Consider the following 21,355-nt stretch of genomic DNA (forward strand, 5'->3'; position numbering starts at 1 on the left):
AAACTTCCTGAACGCATTGTCTGTCTTTTAGAAGTTTATTACATTCTTTTGTAACAAAATGTACTAGAGGTCCTGTCAGTAACTGATTTGACTCCTGTTGTAACTCTAATATAAACCTTTTACATGTGGTGACAGGACATAACTGTTCAACATTTGAATATAATGCAAGCATATTAAATTTTTCTGGTTGTTTACCATTACCATTTTTGTTTGTACAGTCTAACCTTTGAATAATGGCATGCAATACTTTTTTATGACATTTTACACAGAATAAACATTTTTTATACCACACATGATTTTGTTTCAGATACTAGTCAGATATTGTAATCCATTTGCATAATGCCATACTATTAACTTGCCCTAATAAGGTTTTACATTTGCTAATATGCTGTATATACATTTCATTCTGTTATTATTATTATTATTACCTCTATGGCATTTATACTGTATGTAACACAGAAAAAAAATTCTTACCAGTCAACAGAGAGGCAGATGGCCAAGCTGCTTTACTGTAGATGGTTGAAAAGTCTCTGTAGTCACTTGTGAAGTTGGTACAGCAAAGCTGGCAGTTTCAGTCTTACAACTTTGTATTGTACCTTTTTTGGAGAATTTATGGCACTGCTCACCTTCCTGCACTGCAGTCTCTCCAGATTCAGACGTCTGATGAACTGTATTGCTACAAACTGTAGAAAACTGAAGTACTTCACATAAACGTTAGTTACTGTGCTTTTACAGGAGTGACCTTATACAAGGCATTACCCACTCACTCCCCCTGTTTTTGGATACAGGCTAGGAACGTTCATTAGGGTCACCATTGAAAATTTTATTTTACATATGTAGCTGCTTTTATGCTGTGCTGGATCCAAAGTCTTCTTAAGACACACTGTCTTGCTGTGCTGTTTACTGCTGAATCAGAGACACAGAGTTTTGCATGACTCCATCTGTAGTCTGTTTAAAGCAACAAGCCTTTTAAATTGCACACTGATAAAGAAATATATTTTGCAGCTATAAGCACAGTTACAGATAACTTATTTTATAATAAACCACACGTACTCTTTCTGTCAGATTGTAGCATATATTTACAAGGTTTTTCTTCATTACAGATGTGAATGATGACTTTTACAAAATACCTCTCTCTGTCCCTCTCTCACATAACTGAATTACTACAATTGTTATATAGAGTGCTAGTCACACATATAGATTTTATTTCCTCTTGGTATCTTTTTTGGCCTTCTGAGGGAAGTCACATAATGTCTGTTCTATTGTCCTTTTGTGATTTCTGCTGATATGAAAATGCACACATGCACGCAATCAGAATAACAGAAGTATGAAAGGAAACATCTGTTCTGTTCCTTTTGAAAAAAACATCACATATTGCTGAGTTTATAAAAAAGGATATCTGTTAATAGATATTTGTTCTGCAAACATGAGAAAATCATGTAATACTTGCTTTCCAATATTGCTTTGTTAGGCTTTTTCTGATGCTGTGAAGATAAGCCTGTCTGTTATACATATATTATGAATGCCCATTTTACATTGTTAAACTCTATACATATATTCAAGCAAACGTTTTATTCTTTGCTTTATCTTTCATCATATTTACAACCGAATTAATTTCAGCCTTATATTCATAATCTCTAACAGACACCTTTGCAAATAGTTTAGTTATGGCTTATTTTGTTTGTTTAAATGTTTCTAGTTCTACTTTGTACTGTAATGTTAAAATGTGTTACTTATTTATTAAAATCAATAAAAATATTAAAAAAAGAAAAGAAAGAAGAACTTACAGGAAAAAAAAACTGCCCCAAGGGGGAAAAACAGCCAGGGCAGCAAAGTAATTCCAGGGAACAAACAGAAAACCTTCATGGCCTCCAGGCCATCTACTACTGTCCTACTCCTTAGCTAAACAGTGGAACTTTCTTCCACCTCACCTATGCAACCTTACAAACCTTACAAAATTCAAATCTCAGCTTTTCTCTCATCTCTTATCCAAATGGGAATGCCCATCTCATGCTCCAACATAAACCCCTTCCCCTTTTTTTTTGCCCTGCTCTGAATTTCATTACCAGTTACCACCACTACTACCTCTTTACCTAAACTTTCATTTCCTATTTGAATAATTTCTTCTAAGCTATCTATTATACTATACTTTCAATTTTAAATGTTCTACTACTTTCTCCATTCATTAACTGCTCACCTTACCTAAAAACTTATTACTCTCTGTTTAGATGTTGAATTTCTGAGTGCTTATTGACAAAATTGTCCTTAGGCAATTGTTTAGTTTAACCTAACCTGCAAAGGGCTAACAACCATATGTCTAATTGTTTAACTTACTAGAGGTCTTCTGTTCTGTTCTTCTGTAAATGCTACATGCTTCTGTTGAAATGTTTGTCTTTTATTTTGTAACATGTAATTTGCAATATCTTGGAGCTTTTCTCCCTGGGTCTCCACTGAAAATGGGCTCTTTATGGCCCAGTGGACTTCCCCGGTCATCAAACTTAAATAAATAAAAGGACAACACCCACAAGCTTCAAGTGGAACAGAGGAAAATGAACCAGACCCCCACTAATGGACACAAAAACAAAATCTGGAAACATTCCAAGACATCATTAACAAATGCAGAGATTAAAGTATTAGAAAAAGAGCTTACCTTTATTCCACATAATAGAAGCAACATTATCAATGCCATCACTGATCTGAAGCTGTTTTGTAGAAAACTGAATCTTAAAATAATGTTTCATGAAATAGAGACGAGAAACAAATAATTTAAAGAAGGCAATGATCTATGAACAGAGCAGAAAATGAACAATGAAAACAAACAGAAGAAGCAGCAAACATTCTGCGCCTACTTCACCTTACCATATGGGTATTTGAAGAGAAATATCAGGACGCTATATATTGTCTTCTGCCTAAACCTTACAAAAGGAAATTTTATAACTTCAAACGAGAAGAGCTGTCAGCTCTAAAATGACTCATGGGGAGGGGAAGCGCCATCTGTTATAGACACACAGATATAAAAACAAAAATATTGGAGATGCTAAGGAGTCAGAATTTTTGTAACTGAGTGAGAATTTTAAAAATTACAAAAGCTTATAAAGTCATTCACATCAAACTGGCTAATATTCACTCAGAGGGACTTCTGTATGGCAGTTTGTACAGTTACAGACAGTCTCCCAGCTTAGAACACCACAATCCTTTGGCATTCATGAACCTCACAAAAAACATGTATAATCCTCCTCCTTGTCACCAAGTGGTAGCAGGAAGTGGTTCAGCCACTGAGCCTTTATCCATTTATATGGAATTTAAGATTAAAGCTTTTGCTATGAGTGCCCCCCCCCCCCCATTTTGGACTTACTTGATCTCTTGAAAAGAAAAAAAAAATGAATAAAAATATAAGTGGAGACAAAACTGGTTATAGCTGATATACACTGTTCTCCAGAACTACTGCATTGTTGCTGTTTAAGAGCAGCTATCTCTGTAATGTTTCTCTGTACATATGATTCTGTGGCAAGCATAAGCATCTGCAATAAGCACGTTTATTTCAAGACCCTTTAAAACATTTGATTTTGCATTTGTTCTTATGCATTGTATATTTCTTGAATATTCATGTTTTGTTTCTGTGCTTTCTGGTCGTAGCTGAAAAGGTGCTTTGGACCAGTCCCCTTACCAATAGTAAATAAAGGTACATGGGCTTAAGGATCAGCACCAATCACATTAAATGGTACAAACAAGAGGGATAGCTGTGGGAGGAGCCATAGCCCCAGCCTAGCCAATATAGCCTTTGCAAGATGGGAAGACACCACTATCTTTACCTAAGATTTCTGTCAATATATGGATTGTAACTATTGTTTTATTGATGATATCTTTATCACGTGGAAAGCCTCCCAGCACAAGCTGCACAGCTTCTTCTTCTGCATTAAAAACACAATGGACTTTTTACAGTTCACCAACCATTATAAATACAATAAGTGAATTTTCTGGACATTACCATGTATAAGGACACAAATAAGAATCTCAAGAATGACTTATACAGAAAAGCTACATGAGTGAATTTACAGCTAACAGTCTGCACCCCAAAATCATTAAGAAAATTGTAATCAAATTACAGAAAATGAGAACAGCCATTGTTTCTGGAGAGATGGACCAATTTCTCACTAGCCTAGATCAACTGCAGGAAGGGTCTGGGAAGAAGATACAATAAGAATTTACATGCCAACCTACAGGGACCCATAAAACTCCTTAAACAAAACAGTGATCCAGCTCTGCTGCACTCCCTTAGAAGGAAACTATTACAGGCCATCCAGCCAATTAAAAAAAAATACAAACATAAAAGAATGGTGAATATTTGGAATAAGTTAGGATCATGTCTAATAAAAAGAAAAATGGTTGAAAATTGGAGCATTACAAGGGAAAACAGTCTATCAATTAGATTCTGGACCCTCAGCCACCCTACATCTATTGAAAAGGAAGAAATACTAGCAGTTGGCTAAAAAAGAAATTAATATATTCACAGAGGAATAGGTAGGCACCTTTCCCTGCAACCCTCTGGACTGCAAATGTTCTGTTTTATGAGCCAAAAGAATTACTTTATATGTTCAAACTTGAATAGGAAGTGTATATGTTATGTCTGCACTGCCAGATATGACTGCAATAGTACCTTTGTGCTATACTGAGGAAACTGCGCAAAAATGCAAAGTTTTACATTACAAAGAACAACCCTCTCAAGAAAAGAGTGGCAAAACATGTCAGACATCAGGCTTAAGGATTTCATCAACCCTCTGTCTAAACATATTCAAGTCTAAAGAAGCTATGAGAAGTTTGTTTTTCATGTAATTGAGAGACTCAATTCAGGTCCATTACAGGGCAATCGGAATGGAAAGTGAGAGAAAAAAGCTTAAATGGCAGATTCAACTTAAAGCTTATTGAAAGCCCAGACTCAATTATACTTCATTAAGAGCATTTTTATGTTAAACACTAAAACGCAAGTATCACATTATAGTCATAGAAATCCATGGCTATGTTTGAGTTTGTTTTTTTTAATTATACTATGAAGATTACAACATTATAACTAGAACAAAAATGCTTACATCTCTAACCTAGATAAATATGGCATAACTCATTTTGATTTACTGGAAAGTTTGCTAACTGTATTCAGCTTCTCTTTTCTCACAGACCACCAGTTAAAATGAGCTTTGATCTAAAGGGTTCCACCCACTATGTATATTTTGTAGTTTCATCTCTAAGGAATGTCCCTACAATGATTGAACAATGGTTATAGTAATTCTGCTCCCCAAAGCTTGGTTTTACAATTGGCAGGTATTTCCATCAGTGATTGGGTAAGATACACATATTCCAATACACTGCATAATACCATAACCTGATATTCATTAGCTATACTTCTGGATACCCTCACATTGTTTAAACATGTAATGTACTTACTGGAAAGTTAGATTTCTGTGGTTTTTGTCTGGACACTGGAACATCAGGACTGGTGCCTTTGGTACCCTCTATTGACAGCAATGAACACAAGCTTGAGCTCTTCCTTACTCATTACCACTCATCCCTAGCCATTACCACATGCTGCTGAATCCTCTGGATGGAGAATGCCTACATTTAACATATCTATATAAACCTAGAGAGTAAGGAAAATAAGGAATCTAACTGTAAGTCAACATACAGACCATTTAGTGTGTGAAAAGTTGGTGGGTTGCTCTAGTGTTCGGACAGAGAGCAGAGAAATCTAACATTCCAGTAAGTACATAACTTATATATTTCTTAGGTCCTTTCTAGACACTGGAACATCCAGAGAGAGTCCCCAGCTACTGTGGATGGCTTAGCCAAGCAAACATTTAAGAGCAGTTGCTCCAAACAATGTTCTTTTCCTAAACATACAGTCAAGGCTGTAATGCTTGAAAAGATATCTAATGAAGACCAAGTAGTTGCTATTTCCTCGGCAGGAAGATAACACAAAAAGCTGTGAATTTAGCTCGAGTCCTAACCAAATCAGCCTTTGGTAGAATGATAAACTGTTCATCTGTTGCAGTGTAACAAAAGAAAATGCAGTCAGAAATCTATTTCGGTAGTCTTAGTAATCTTTTTGGCCCATTTGGGCTATCTAAAAACTGAGAAAGAGTTGTTCATCTTTCCTGAAGTTCTCTGTATGATCCAAACAGAAACCTAATTACCTGTGTACATCCAAACACTGTAACAAGTACTCTCCTTTGTTAATGGACTTAGGAAAGAATATTGGAAGAGGAATATACTGGTTCAAATTATTCTGTGTGGCTACTATGGCATAAAAAGATGGATTCCTCCAAAGGGAAATCTGGTCTTGAAAAACAATATACAGGTATTAGGAAGAGAAAAAGCATATAGTTCAAAAATTATTCTGGCAACTGAAAGTGCAGTTTCTGATTTGAAAACAGGTCTGGTTAAACATTCAAGCACAAATTGCAGATCCCAAGCAGGGACTGGTTTGCTTGTAGGAGGTGTGGAATGGAAAACCTCTTTAATGAGGATCTTACAAGATTTGTGAGAAGCCAAGGAATGGATTAGAAAACCATCAAAATAAAATGAAATTACCACCAAAAATAATTTGATTGGTGAGTAACTTGCTCTTTGTACAATTACATTAAAAGATTAGCATATTTTCTGTGTTGAAACTACTGAAATGTTTCTGTCATGAGACCACTGTGAAAATTGTTTCCACTTTCCTTTGCAGCTTCTCCTTGTGGAAGGTTTCGGGGAAGCTTTAATGAGTTTGACTGCATGTGGAGGAAAATGAAGGTTCCTGGCCATTACTGAAAATAGAGAAACCAAGTGGTTGGACATGGAACTGAATGTCTGGTGAGGCTGCCCAGATATGTGACTTAGCAGAGCTGGGGTCTACAGAAAAAGAGGAATTTATTTTTTTAGATGAGTCCACTGCAATAGGAATCAAGTCTGGCAGGACCAGAAGGGTGCTATCAGAATGAGCTGAGCCTTGCAGACTTTGGCTTTCTGGAACAGTCTTGTTACAGGGGAAGAAGGAGTAGATGCAAAGGAGACCCAGGGGGCAACTGTGGGAGAATGCATCTCTGGATGTCTAACCTTCTTGATGAACTATGAGGGTATTTAGTGTTGAATGGTGAAGCAAAAAGACCACAGCAAGGTCTCCCTCCCACACCTTTTTGAATATGCTGCATGACACTCTGTTGTTGAGAGACCATTCCTTGGGGCAGCAAGATTTATCTACTCAGTTTGTCCACAATACTGACAGACCCAAGTATGTGCATTGCTATTTGAAAACATTGTAAGGTTACCACCCATTCCCATGCTCTTACTGCTTTTCTGTAAAGAGGATAAGGTTGGGTTACCCCTCTGCTTGTTTATGTAGTATACCACAGCCACATTGTCCGAATGTATGGCAACTGCACCCCAAGGGAGAACATCCTGAAAAGACTGAACTGCTAAGAGAACTGCTTTCATCCTAAGTATGCTTATATACAAAGGCCTCATCTGTGGACAATGAACCTTGAACAGTCTTGTATGAGAAATGCCACCCACCCAAAGGAAGACAAGTCCATGGTTACACCTGCTATTGGAACAGGTTTCATGAATGCTGTCCCTGATGACAAATTTTGGGGATCTGTCCACCAGATTAAGCTCTGTCTGGAAACCTGAGATAACCTGATCCTGTGAAATACTGGTTAACAGGATAGGTTCCATTGGACCCAAAGTGCCAACTGCAACATTTTCATGTTCAGCCTGCATGGGGAACCTTTTGTACTGAGGCGGCCATTAGTCTGAGCACTCTGAAGACTAAGGCTACTGATGGCTGATCTTGCTGAAGCAGAACTGAGACCTCAGAAACTACTGATGAAATTCTGTCCTGTGGTAAAACTGCTAGTTGCCTCTGTAAGTCTAGTCAGCACCCTAAAAAAACAGATCATCTAAAGGTTCCAGTTGAGATTTGCTTACATTTACTGTGATCCTCAAAGACAGGCAAGTTTAAAGCAAGTACTGTCTCATTAGGACAAGTAGATCCATAAACAGGGCCACCAGCAGCAAATTATCTAAGTACAGGAAGATCCATATCCCTAGATGTTACATGTGAGTTGCTTGGGGGCATACATTTGGTAAACACCCAAGGGGCTTTGGTGAGACCAAATATTAAGGACCTAGACTGATAATGATTGGCCCCATCTTGGAAGCAAAGAAATCTTTTTGATTCCTTGTCTATCTTTAAATGTAGACAATTACTTGAAGATCCAGAGAGCACATCCAGTCCCCTGCCTGAAGGCACAATGGTATGGACAGCACCTTGATGATGCAGAAGGACTTCTCTTTAACAAAATGACTATGCTTGAGTATCAGTCTCATATCCTTGGTCTTTCTGAGCACTAAAATAATCTGGAGTAAAATTTGGATCCTTTCTGGTCTGGTGGAACCTCTTGGATTTCTATCTTCAAGAGGAGGCTCTGGTCCCCCTTTAAAGTTGTTTCTCTTTGTTTGGGTGGCACTGGTGGGAGGTGAAAACCTGCATTAAGGGTGTTGTGCAAAAAGGAATAAAGTAGCCTGTGGATATGATTCTCCTTACCAATGAATGTGTCATGATGGCCATCCATGTCAGAGCATGTAAGAACAGTCAGTTCCCAACTGCCTCCAGAGGGGAATGGTTTGACAACCCTTCACTGGTCATAGGAGCAAAGTCCCTAAAAGGCTCCCATATCTCCTGGTTAATGGGACCAGCTCTTCCTCTGGGTCAGTGCCCAGACTGAAATTCCCTTCTGCCCTGGGAGGCTCAGTCCTGCTACTGTCTGTACAGGAGCTGCTGGGATTTTCAAAAGCAAAAGTTCCCTGGTGTTTTTTTGGTTCTGTTGAAAAGTCCTTTGTGGGGTAGAAAACTTGATTCCCACAGTCCTCAGCATTTTACCCTCTTGCTCACAAATAGATTCTCTCTCCTTAACTTGTTGCCCAAGCAGTATATTACCAGTGAATCAGGCACTGACAAAGCCTGCCTTGAAATGGTCTGGTAAGGTACAGCCAGGTCTGTCATCTTATAGTTAGGTTTGATCTTGCTGCCACTGATGCACTATCCATCACATGTATAAGATGCATGGTCAGAGATGAGATATTAGTCATTGCAGCCACCTGGGTCTCCAACTGAAAGCAGAGTTCATTAGCTGGCAAATGTTTCAGATTTTCAGTTGTCCACTGTGTCATCTCTCTCACAGCATTGAACTACATGGCCCACATGGTTCAGTTTCAAACAGAGAATGTACTGGATACATTGCCTCCCTAAGCAATCCATCATTCTGGAATCTTTATTGTGAGGAATAGATAGCTTGGGCATCTTCAGGGACACCCTTTTTTTCTCACCACAGCCATCACAATGGAGCCAACAAAAGGCTGCCTGCCTTTGAACTCCAAAGGACTCTATCAGGTTTCCTCAGAATGGGCTCAGCTACATCAGGCTTCTTCCACAATTTACTGCAAACCACTTTGTCCAGTGGAGGCACGACCAACAATGCTAGGGGAGAGGACTTATAGGCCTCCTGTAAGATCTGTTCCTCAGGAAAGGTGGGATCCACTGGATATAATCCCCTCTGCCTCATCATCTCCAATATCTCTCCAAATGGAGAGCTAGGGTCCAAACTGAGAGATGAGAAGTTAGCAAGCAAATGAGAGTAGTAGTGGTGAATTTGAATTCATCCTCAAGTCTTAGTACCTTCACAAGGTGGTCCCTGTTTTTACAAAATCTCACCAAGACTGATATATAGACTGTATTTATACAGCATACATCATGGACAGAAGTAGGTTAAAAACTAAAAAAGATAGCTGGGTGCACAAGACTCAGAATAAAAAAGTGCCCAATCCTGATAGGAACACTGGTGCCAAGACTGGAAAAGATGACAGTGTAGAATCCTCAAAATACGGAAACATTCCTACATTGGGGCCAGGCCAGGCCAGACCCAGGGGAAGGATGGCCCCTTTGTTGTAGAAGGAAATAGCAGTCCACAAAAACCACAAAAACTGATAGGCCAAAGAAGAGCCATAAAGACGATAAAGTGGACTATTGAGGATAAGAAAGAAATTACGTATTGTTGCTATTATGCAAAAAGCCCAGAATTTCCAGACAAAATATATACAAAATGATTAAGAGAGAAATTAGAGGAAAGAAACTGTCAGAAGCTTCAAATGAAAATTTATGTTTATTGATACAACAGATTTGTGAAAAACAGTATATAGATCAAGAAACCTTGACCTGTTTGGAAAAAAGAAGCATCTGAGTAAGTGCAAAAATATAAACAAAACCAAGAGATATTTGAAAAGTATAAAAAAGAAATATGGATATGGGAAAGAAAGAGAGATTTGATATGGTGCAATATTTATGCAAAGGAGAAAGCCAAATTAATCAATGTGAAGAAGGCAGCCCAAAAAATATTCAAAGAGGAATACAGGCAAAAGCATCTAGATATGGAAAATTTCACAATAAAAAAAATCACAAATATGGAACATAGAAAAGAAGATTAGTAAAGCAGAAGTAAAAAAATAGAAGTTGAAGTTATGAACTGCCTGTCTTATCTGTACTCAATTTCATCCCATGTGCTTTCAGTTTTATATTTCATTCTCCTATACTTTACAGAACTTCTTGCTCAGAGTCTGCTTGTAGTGCCACATCATCTGCATACAGAACTTTGTTGATCTGTTATATCTGACCTGTTTTCTAATATAGTCCACCATCAGTACAAACGGCAGTGGGCTCAGAGACAAACTCTGGTGCACACCCACTCCCACTGGGAACCTCTCTGTGAGATCAAATGCTGTTTGTACTTAAGTCTTTAGGTCCTTGTTCATAGCTTGCACTAATTTTACCAGTTTTTCAGGAACTTCAAACCACCAGACTGCCCAAATCAGCTTTTTTAGGGCCTTGTCATATGCTTTCTCCAAGTCTAGGAATGCCCAGTTGGACTCTTTCCTCATCTCTAGCTTCTTCTCAACTACATGTCTCAATGCAAACAGTGGGCCAGTTGTGCTGCATCCTGACCTGAATCCAAAGTACTAATTTTCCATTTTATTTTCTACTACTCTATATATTCATTTATCAATCATCTTCTCCAATACTTTCATGCAATGTGACAGGAATTTGATATCTCTGTACTGCTCACAGCTGTGATTGTCCCCTTTCTCTTGAAGACTAGCACTATTATGCTTATTCTTCAGTCATTTGGGATACATATTTCTCTACTCACTGCTATAAGTATTGTCAAAAGCCATTATGTTACACCAATCATATACCTCCCTTCACTTCCATACCCATTCACACCTTATCACTCTTCCACCAATACTTCACCTATCTCCTACCTGTCTAATTAGTCCCTCCCACAAGAACTCCTCCTAACATACCCCTCTATACCTCCCTCCAACCTTAAACACTTACCTCTAACACTAGTTCGCATCCCACCTAATCATGCCCTACCTACTACAAATACCATTACTTATCACACTCCTAACAACTCTATCTACTACTTATCTCTTGTCTTCCTATGAAAAACCTCTTATCTACACCCTCCATATTCCATCCAAACACACTTTAACACCTATAATACCAAACCAACCTACCTTTCAAACTAGTACTTCTCAACCTACCTATCTAAGTGCTAAATTTCATAGAATAGTTCACATTAAATATAACAAACTAAAAACTAAACAAACAATTCACTTTTACTGTAAACCTCTCAGACCAAAATACTTTATATTTCTCCACACATTAAAAGATGGGGACATTCATCCTAATCCCGGCCCAACATCTATCCTTACCTCCATAAATAACTCCCAAACCAAATATAACACTGGACCTCTTATCAACCCACCCAATTCTCTCACCATTGCTCATCTTAACATATGTAGCATTTGCAATAAAATACCACATGTTCATGCCCTCCTTGATGTCCACCAATTTGATATCTTCTGCTTATCGGAAACATGGCTAAAACCCACAATAAAAGATAATGAAATCACACCTCCAGGCTACAGTATTTTTCGTGTTGACCGCACATTGAAAAAGGTGGAGGTATAGCAATTCTCTACAAAGCACACATACAACTTACTACAATTAATCTTAACCTACCTCTAGACTTCAGCAGTGAAATACTTATCTCAAAACTCCAGCTCAACAGACATAAAACTATAAATATTATATGCATCTATCTCCCCCCAGGTAACAACATTGGTATACTTGAAAAAATACTCAATGGACTGTCTTCTCAACTCCCACAAGAAACCATAGTCCTAGGAGACGTTAACATTGATTGGAATTCATGTAACAATACAAACCCTTCCAACCACATTACCCTTTATGGTTTCTCACAAGCTATTAATTCACCCACCAGAATCAACAAACTAAATAAAAAAGAAAGCACCTTAGATTGGATACTAACTAATAGCCCTCACCAAACATATACCGCAGGAACCCTCCCAGATGACCTTAGTGACCACCTGCTAACATACATAATCAGACATAAAACTAACCCAACCTTCCCTATCACTATTAGAACAGTTTGCAGCAAAAAGCATTTTAACCCTGAACAATTCCAAACAGACCTTAAACAATGTAATTGGTCTCCTCTAAAATCCCTCCCAATTAACAAAGCAGTTGAATACTTTAACTCTACATTCCTAACAATCCTGGATCAACATGCTCCTATGCGCTGTATTAGAATGAAAGCTAAACCTGCTCCTTGGCTCTCAAACAAAACTAGGCAACTAATCATACAAAGAAACAAATCCTGGGCCAAATGGTGAACTACTAAGAACTCCACGGACCATCTAACCTTTCGACAAGAAAGAAATATCACAAAAGAAGCCATCATACTAGACAAACAAAATTACTACCTTCACCTACAACAGTCCTCCCTCAAGGAACCTCAAAAATTTTGGTCTACTATTAATAAGCTTAATCATCCAGGAGAAACTATTACCCCCAACCCCTTAGGCAGTAACCCTGACAATTTAACTGATATAGCAAATGCCTTTAACTCTTTCTTTACCAATACTATCCAAACTCTTGCCAGCCACCTATCCCCCGATATCACTAATCTACAAACTCCCACCCAAGGTTCCCCAGTATTCAAGTTAGAACCAGTACCCACATCATACATTCGCTCCCTTCTCCAAAAACTAAAACCAACTACCCCCTCAGCTGACAAACTCCCATCTGAATTCCTGCAAATAGCATCTAAAGCCATAGCTTATCCCATCTCCTTACTGATAAATAGAACCCTAAATGAAGGTATAATCCCATCCATCTGGAAGATTTCTCACATTATCCCATTACACAAAGGTGGAAACTCTATGAAATGTCCAACTTTCGTCCCATAGCACTGCTCTCCCCTATTGCAAAAATAATGGAAAAATGTGTCCACAAACAGCTTATGAACCACCTTCTCCTTCACAACCTACTGACAAACTGTCAACACGGATTTAGACCTTTTCACAGCACCTCTACTGCCTTGCTTTCCTTTACAAACTATATCAATGAAAACCGCAATAATAATATCCTCTCCTCTGCAGTCTTACTTATCAAAGCTTTTGACATGGTTAACCACCATATCCTTCTACACACCCTAAAGTCCCACTCACTAAATCCACTATCCATGAACTGGTTCACATCCTACCTAGAAAACAGACAGCAGGCTGTACTCTGGAAAAACACTCTATCTAATCACCTACCTATCTCATTAGGTGTCCTGCAAGGCTCCATACTAGGCCCTCTCTTGTTTTCCATTTACATCAATGATCTCCACTCAGCCATTCCACTCCACATGTATTCAATGATGATTCTACTATTGTCTGCTCAGCCTCCTCTCTAGACGAACTACAATCCCAAACACAAAAAGCTTTCAATACAGTAGAAAACTGGTTCTCCAACTCCTGCCTCTTACTAAACGCTAAAAAAAATAAACTTTTACTCTTCACACCTACCCAAAGGACTACCCCTTTACACTTCACCCTCACATCTAATAATGGCACCCTTATTTCCCCTGATCTGACCACTAAACTCTTAGGAGTCACAACTGACAATAACCTCAACTTTGACCCACACATAAATACCACAGTAAAAGTAGTCAACAGAAAATTAGGATCCCTCTATAGAATAAAACCATATCTAACACCATTAGCTAAATCCACTATAGCTAGAACTCATTTACTCTCAACCCTTCTTTATGCATCTCCCATCTACACTAACCTCTCCAACAAGAACCTCAACAAACTAGCTATATCCTATAATAACATTGCCAGATTTGCTACTAGCTCCCCTTATAGAACTCATCACTGTCTTAATCTAAAAAAACTAGGCTGGCTTGAACTTCCAAATCTGATACAATTTCATCAACTCTCAATAACTCAAAAGGCCCTTAATCAGCCCAACAATACTCCCATACTCTCTAGCTTTATTACACCATATAGTAATCTCAAAAATGTACGATCCTCAAACAAAATCCTTATGAATATAACTAAATCTAAAAACTTAGCAGGTGATTCCTTGTTCTCCAACTCTGTCGGAAAAGTATGGAATCAATTACCACCTGATCTTACATACCAGACCTCTCTCCCACTTTTTAAAAGACATCTAAAACACTACTTCAATAACCACTGGTTATGCTCCTGTTGTAACCCTGACTAACAATTTCTTGTCCCTGACCTTCTACCTTCTCTAAATACTAAACTTCTTAAAATACCTTAATATCCTTTTCTGTCATATAAATTATATAAGTGTACTATCAAACTAAGACCTACTAAGATTTGTTCAAAAAAAAAAATGTTTTATTTTTATATATTTTTATATAGAATTTATAATATAACTCTCTGTTATAATTATAGCTGTTTAAAACTGTTTTTGATGTAATCATTATTGCTGCATAGGACTGTCTATGCTTTTTCTTACATTGTATGTTATTTCCTGGATCTTTTCTCCCCAGGCCTCTACTGAAAATGGACATATATCCAGTTAGACTAGCCCGGTCAACAAATGTAAAATAAAATAAATAAATAAATAATTTCTCCCCATCCCTTTGTTAGCCAACCAGTATTTCTTCCTAGCCTGGTCCATCTTTTCTACCTCACACTTTTTCTTGCACTCCTCCTTTCTTTTGATGACTTCCTGGATTTCTGCATTCCACCATCATCTTTCCTAATTTACCCTCATTTCCATAACTTGCTCAGCCTCATATCAGTTCTGTAGTCCTTACACATGCTGTTTTGAGTCACTGCCACTCTTCTTCAACTCGTTTCCTCCTCTTTTTGATGTGCTAGAGCCCTGAGTGATTCCTTGAACTGTTGTGCTTTCTCTCCATTCAACTTCCAAATCTTCAGCCTGGTCTCTGTTGACCTTTGTTCCTTCTCTGACCACTGCTTGCAGGTGACTGTGGCAACCAGTGGTTTATGCTGTGGGCAGACTTTTTCACTGGGGATGACTTTGCAATTGCTGATTCTACCCCAATTCCCTTTCCATACTAGAAGGAAGTCCACCTGAGGTGTATGTTGGCCACTCTTATATGTGATCTTGTGACTGTCTCTCTTTCTGAACTATGTGTTGGCTACTATCAAGCCATATGCAAGACAGAAGTCTAGAATGGCCTCTCCTTCTTAATCCTGCTATCCCACCTATGTAGATGCAGGCAGTCTTCATATCCCATTCTGTCTGTCCTGATACGTGCATTCAAGTCACACATTATTAACACTAATTCATGTTGTCCTGCTTTATCTAGTAGGTCCTGAAATTGCTGTCTGAATGCACTCTTATTCCCCACTATCACAACCCTGTTGTGTGGCACAGGCTAAGATTATGAATACTACCCTAACATTAGGCTGAAATCTGATTGCCATGAGTTTGTCACTAATTCTGATGACATCCCTCATTGCCTTCTGGAGCCTCTCTCTCTCTCACCACAATTCCCACACCATTTCTAGCCAGTCCTCCTTCTGAGTAGTAGACTCTGGATTCCAAGCTAAGTGGCTTTGCTGCACTGTTCTTTAATCTTGTCTTCTGGATACATAAGTTGTGTAGCCTCCTCCTTACCATTGTGTCATCTACTTCCAAGGTATGTTCTGTCGGTGAACCTACACTGAGTATAACAAGTCTTACTTCATGTTTGGCAGGTTCATTAGTTTTACATCCAGCTTTTGCTTAAAAGAGCTATCCCAGGTAACCCAAGCTGAACTGGACACTGGCTAACCAGTAGCTTACAGATCCAGGGCTGCTGGGATCTATGGTGGGCACACACAGGCCAATACGGAACATACACCCCTCCCAGCATTAGCATGGGTCCCTAACACAGGATGGAGTAGGCCATGTCCTCAATTAACTTATCACCAACAAATACCCATACCCAGTTGGAGACATTAGGCAACTTGACCAAATTACCTATAGCCATATTTCGTACTGTTGACTGGGTATGGCACTCAGTCTATGATCTGTGTTATCTTATCATGAGGATACTGTGCACCACAGTAGATGCCCAAAGTGGTTAGTCTATACACCTCTACTTCCTATAGGACACCATGAAGAGACTGTGCAAACATGCAAATTTCAAACAGGTATTGTACAGAAGTCAGGATTGAACCTTGTACCTTGTGCATGGGAGGCAAAGACCTTAACCATTATAGCAACTTCATGCCCACAAAGTTTGCACTTCTTAAAACCTGTTTTCCCCTTTTTATCTATTACAAAGTCTGAAAGTGTATCTACAGATTAAATGCTTAAGAAAATGAAAAGATAAAGATATGTAGATAATGCAATCTGGTGGAGCCAGCAGCATGGGTTGTGGGTAGGGAGAAGCTCAAGCTTGTGATTATTTTGTTGCTATCACTAGAGAGTACTAGTCCTGATCTTCCTGTGTCCAGACAGAAGCTGAGAAATCAGTATTTTTCAGAATATACCTCATTAAATTCAGTCTAGATTATTTACTACATACTTTATTTTGATCTTTATATGTCTTTTAGGTTGGATTTTTTTATTTTTACTTTGATATATTACTATTTTTACTAACATAGCAATTCCTGTACTTATATTTGCTATATTAACATTAATTTAATGGTAAGTTGAATTGTTCACATTATGATGTGCCTCACTGATGTTACTAACTACCACTACAGAACTTGTTAACGTACAGAGATCTAAGGAAGCCCTTCACTTTATTAATGAAGACAGAGGAAAGTGTTTTTGAGTAATAATTTTATGATGAGCAGATTCTGAAACACATGAATTTAGTTAACACAGCTATTTATTAGTTGGTAGCCACACATTCACCATTACCTCTTTCTTAACTTATATTTTTGGTTTGACATGACTCATCCCTCGTGTCACCCCATCTCTAACCCTTCCTCTCTCTCCTCATGTTTTCTGACCCTGGGAATTTTCATACACACACTTTCACACTTTGTGATTTTTTAAGGTTTTCTTACTACTAGCTTTGAATACATTTAGCTGTCTTGTTTCTCTCTCTAAAGACCTTTGAACCTCACAGTCATTTACTAAATTCTGTTCACACATCTTCACCTAGCAGCTTACTTCCTCTATGAGTTTTGCTAACCTTTTCTCTTCTCCCACCAGAGAACTTCATTCAGAGTTTAAGCTTGACAATCACTCCACTCTGCTCAGGAACCCCTTCTAACCATCTCCATGATAGTGAGCATCTAATCCTAGAATATATTATATATAATCATGAAGCATCCAATCCTGGAAAATACATATGATTTAGCTCACGAATTAGCTTTCGAATACTTAATTTGATGGCTGACTTTCAGGAATAGTGATCAGATGGCATGCTGACCCAAGATACCAACAACATAATGCACTCCATTAAGATGTATCTGCCCATTCTTTTATTTTTTTAATATGCATACACTGCTATCATGGTTATGGCTCGATCCCATAGAGTTAGGTTTCTGTTGCATATCTGAACCCCAGACATATCAAGGTTATTTTTAGTAAGTTCACCATGGAGAGTATATTGTTTCAACAAAGACGTGGTGTAGTCTCATTGTCATTTATTATATTATATTTATGCATCAAAGGCAAAGGGCCACATGCTTACTTTAGTAGGCATTATACCTAGCACACTTATTAACAGCCAAGTATACATTGACTTCATACGTATTTTGATAAGGAGTAAAAAAAAGCACCAGTCACAATAAAGATGCAAACCATGCATGTACTACTGTTCTAATGAATCACTGAATGTGATCAGTTGACTTCTTCTTGGGTTAAAGTCTTTCATGTAATTTACATAGCTTTTGTATATAGAATAAAAATGTATATCTTATTGAATACTGTTAATATATAACTTAGATCTGATGAAGCTCTGACAAAGGTTAAAGCACTCATCTTTTTGCTTTAACTTAATAAACTGTGGTTTAAACAAGCAATACCAGCTTGAATCCTGATTTCTTATTTTTAATAAAGAATGCAAAGTGATCTGTTGCACAGATTTTACATACGAAGTTTTGACAATGGTCTATATTACAAATTTGAATGATGAGGTCGAGTAATTGTTCCTGTGCAATTAGTTTTCTCTTTTTTGTGTTTTGTTCTTCCTTAGGAAAAGTGTTTATTATGCTTAAAGCTGGAAAATTACCTTTCCTTGGTACTAGATTACATTATCTGATTTTTTCTGCATGTATATGCATTTATGAGTCTATGTAATTTGATCTAAATACACAATGTCTAAAGACAAATGGCTTAAACAAATGTGGCATGCAGAAATAATGCATATCAGTGAGATTTAAAAAAAATCCACCACATCAAGGTATTTGCCAAAGCTTGAGCATGAATTCAGTTTTAACAATCTTCCTCTTCTTTTCTTGTTGATTTGTCTAAACCCAGCGTAACTCAGAAATGTATCTGTTTTATGCTGGAAGCAAGTCCCCCTGCTCCCCCTTCTTATATATCAACTCCACAGTCACAATATAGTGGGAAAAAAGGGAAAACAGTATCACCAGCTTGCACAATCCAACACAATGCAGTGACGAAAAAGTACAGTTACTTAAGAACTTACCATGACAGCAGATGTCCAGCTGATCACGGCTGCAGTATTCTTAACAGATGGGTTGTAACTTGCTGACATCTGGCCGGGGTACCAAAGTATTACCTTCATATGTCTGGTAAGTGTAAGCAGGTGCTTGGGAGATGAAACATTTACAAGCAAGGGTGTGGGAGACGAACCATTTCAGAGGTTGCCTTTGTCCATTAGAGACACAGGTGCCAAACCAGGGATGAAGTTCCTGTTCCCCATCCACTTGTTCAAGTCACACTTGAATTGGGTTAGGCAGGAACTCTGGTTCACATGGATGGGGAGCCTGTTCCAAAGACTGTGTTGTCTCTCCAGCAGGTCCTATTTACATCACAGATAAGGTTTAAGTCTTAGAATGGGTAATTCTGGTGTTGTTTGTTTTGTAGATTTGCAGGAGATCCACCTTAGTGGGGTCTGACAATGCCCTGTATGCCAAGCATAGATCTATCCTCAAAAGCCTGTAGGAAGGAGACCAAAAACAGGGATAGGGCCTTGAGGCAGTCTGCATAGGACATTTTACTTATGCCCTGCATTGTTTTACTGAGGAACCTCTGTGGACATTCCAATTACTGGATATGCATGGTTAGGTACACACCAAAGGGGGCACTGAAATCAATGATAGGTCTGATGAATGCCAAATACAGTGGAACAATGACTTCCATGGACCTATATGCCATACCTTTGTTTATAAGTTACACAACACAGAATGATTTCCTTACTACTGTAGATAAGTGATGGTTAAAGGCTAGATTATGGTCTGTGTGTGTCCCTAAGTCCCTGGCTACCGGGGTCAACTGTAAGGGTGTGTTGTCAATGTGATAGTAATCAGGGGTGGATGATGTCCCAAAGGATACTATTATGCATTTCTTTACATTAAATGCTCTTTCTAACACTGAGTATACACATGCACGAGCGCACGACTGCAGTGAAAACAGAACCCCTACCTGTCTAAGTACACCAACTAGAAAACTCTGTATTTAAGGTAAGCACCACAGCACAAGTTTTGTGGAAGATGAGGAAAGGAGAAGCAGCCATGAAAGCATGGAGTTCTGAGACCCTGCGGACTGAAGTCAATGTCAAGAGGAGCACTGTTTTCAATGTGCAGAATTTTAAAGCAGCTAAAGCAGCTGTCTCAAAAGGAGGTAAAGTTAGCTTTTCCAAAAATTAAATCATGGTCCTGAGGAGGAGCAATTTGTTTCCATGGGTTTTAAGGTATAAAACTCCCCTCAGGAAAAGTTTAACCTCAGTCCTAGACATGAAAGGGGGCTTCACGGGTAGGCAACCATTAATGGCTGATAAGTGAGCATTAATGGAAGAATAGGTAAACCCTGAATGCAATAAGTCACACAAGTATTGGACTACTCTGGAGGTGTCTGCTACAAGGGGTTGGAGTTTGCATTTAAAGCACCAGATGGAAAATATCTTCCATTTGGCCATGTAAGACTTTCTGGTGTTAGGTTTTCTGGCTTCTTGTATTATTTGAACTAACTCTTTAGAAAAGTTGTGTCATGTAGGGATTAAAATCCTATCATCCAGAGGGTCAGGCTGACAGAGTTCATATTGGGATGAAGGAACTGTCCTTTCTATTGTATGATTAGGTCTGGTTTTTGAGGGATTCTCCAAAAGTTTCCCTTTGATAGGCGAAGCAAGAGTGGGAATCAGTGCTGTCCTGGCCAGAAAGTTGTCAGAAGTAGGAGTTTTGGGTATTCCTTCTGGACCTTGAAAGAGAGTCTTGGGAGCAGAGGTAAAGGTGGATACACATAAAGGAACTTCCCTATCCATGTGAAAGAGAAGGCATCTGCCCTCAAGGTTGGAGGTGTCAGATTTGTTGTGCAAAGCAGAGGATGTAGGTGGTGCTTGGAGGAGGCAACAAGGTCTACCTGACAAGTTCCCCATCTGAGAGTAATAGCTTTGGAATGCCTCTGTGTTCAATGACCATTTGTGAGAATTCTCCAAGTCTCTGCTTAGGGACTCTGCCAACACATTCTGTTGTGAGGGACAGTATGTCACTGAGAGAGAGAGAGAGAGAGAGAGAGAGAGAGAGAGAGAGGTTCATCTGACAGACTAGATGCCAGACCTTCTGTGCCATCCTGCACAGAAGGTAGGATCTTGTGCCTCCCTGTTTATGTACTGCATCCCAGTGGTGTTTGTGTATACCAGAAGACTGCCTGGTTTTCAAAGTTGTGAGAAGATCTGTGAAGAAGTATCCTGATTTCCTTTTAAAGTTGATTTGTTCTTTGAGTACATGGGCAGGTCACTCCCCTTGGACTTTGCGGGGTCCTATTCAAGCCCTCCCCCAA

General features: G+C 38.6%; 1 protein-coding gene across 1 annotated transcript in view; it reads right to left on the reverse strand.

Annotated features, from left to right (window-relative positions):
* The window catches only part of LOC122814941 (zinc finger protein 850-like), a 476,075-nt gene that overhangs the window by 352,885 nt on the left and 101,835 nt on the right, over positions 1-21,355 (reverse strand). Inside the window, exons 4-5 of the mRNA XM_044087202.1 lie at positions 3,356-3,362; positions 2,651-2,783 (exon numbers count right to left, since the gene is read on the reverse strand). Of these exons, the coding sequence (XP_043943137.1) occupies positions 2,651-2,783; positions 3,356-3,362 (140 nt within the window). The remainder of the gene's footprint in view (positions 1-2,650; positions 2,784-3,355; positions 3,363-21,355) is intronic.

This window comes from Protopterus annectens, chromosome 11.part0 (assembly GCF_019279795.1).
Source record: "Protopterus annectens isolate FY-2018-M chromosome 11.part0, PAN1.0, whole genome shotgun sequence".
Lineage (NCBI taxonomy): Eukaryota > Metazoa > Chordata > Ceratodontiformes > Protopteridae > Protopterus > Protopterus annectens.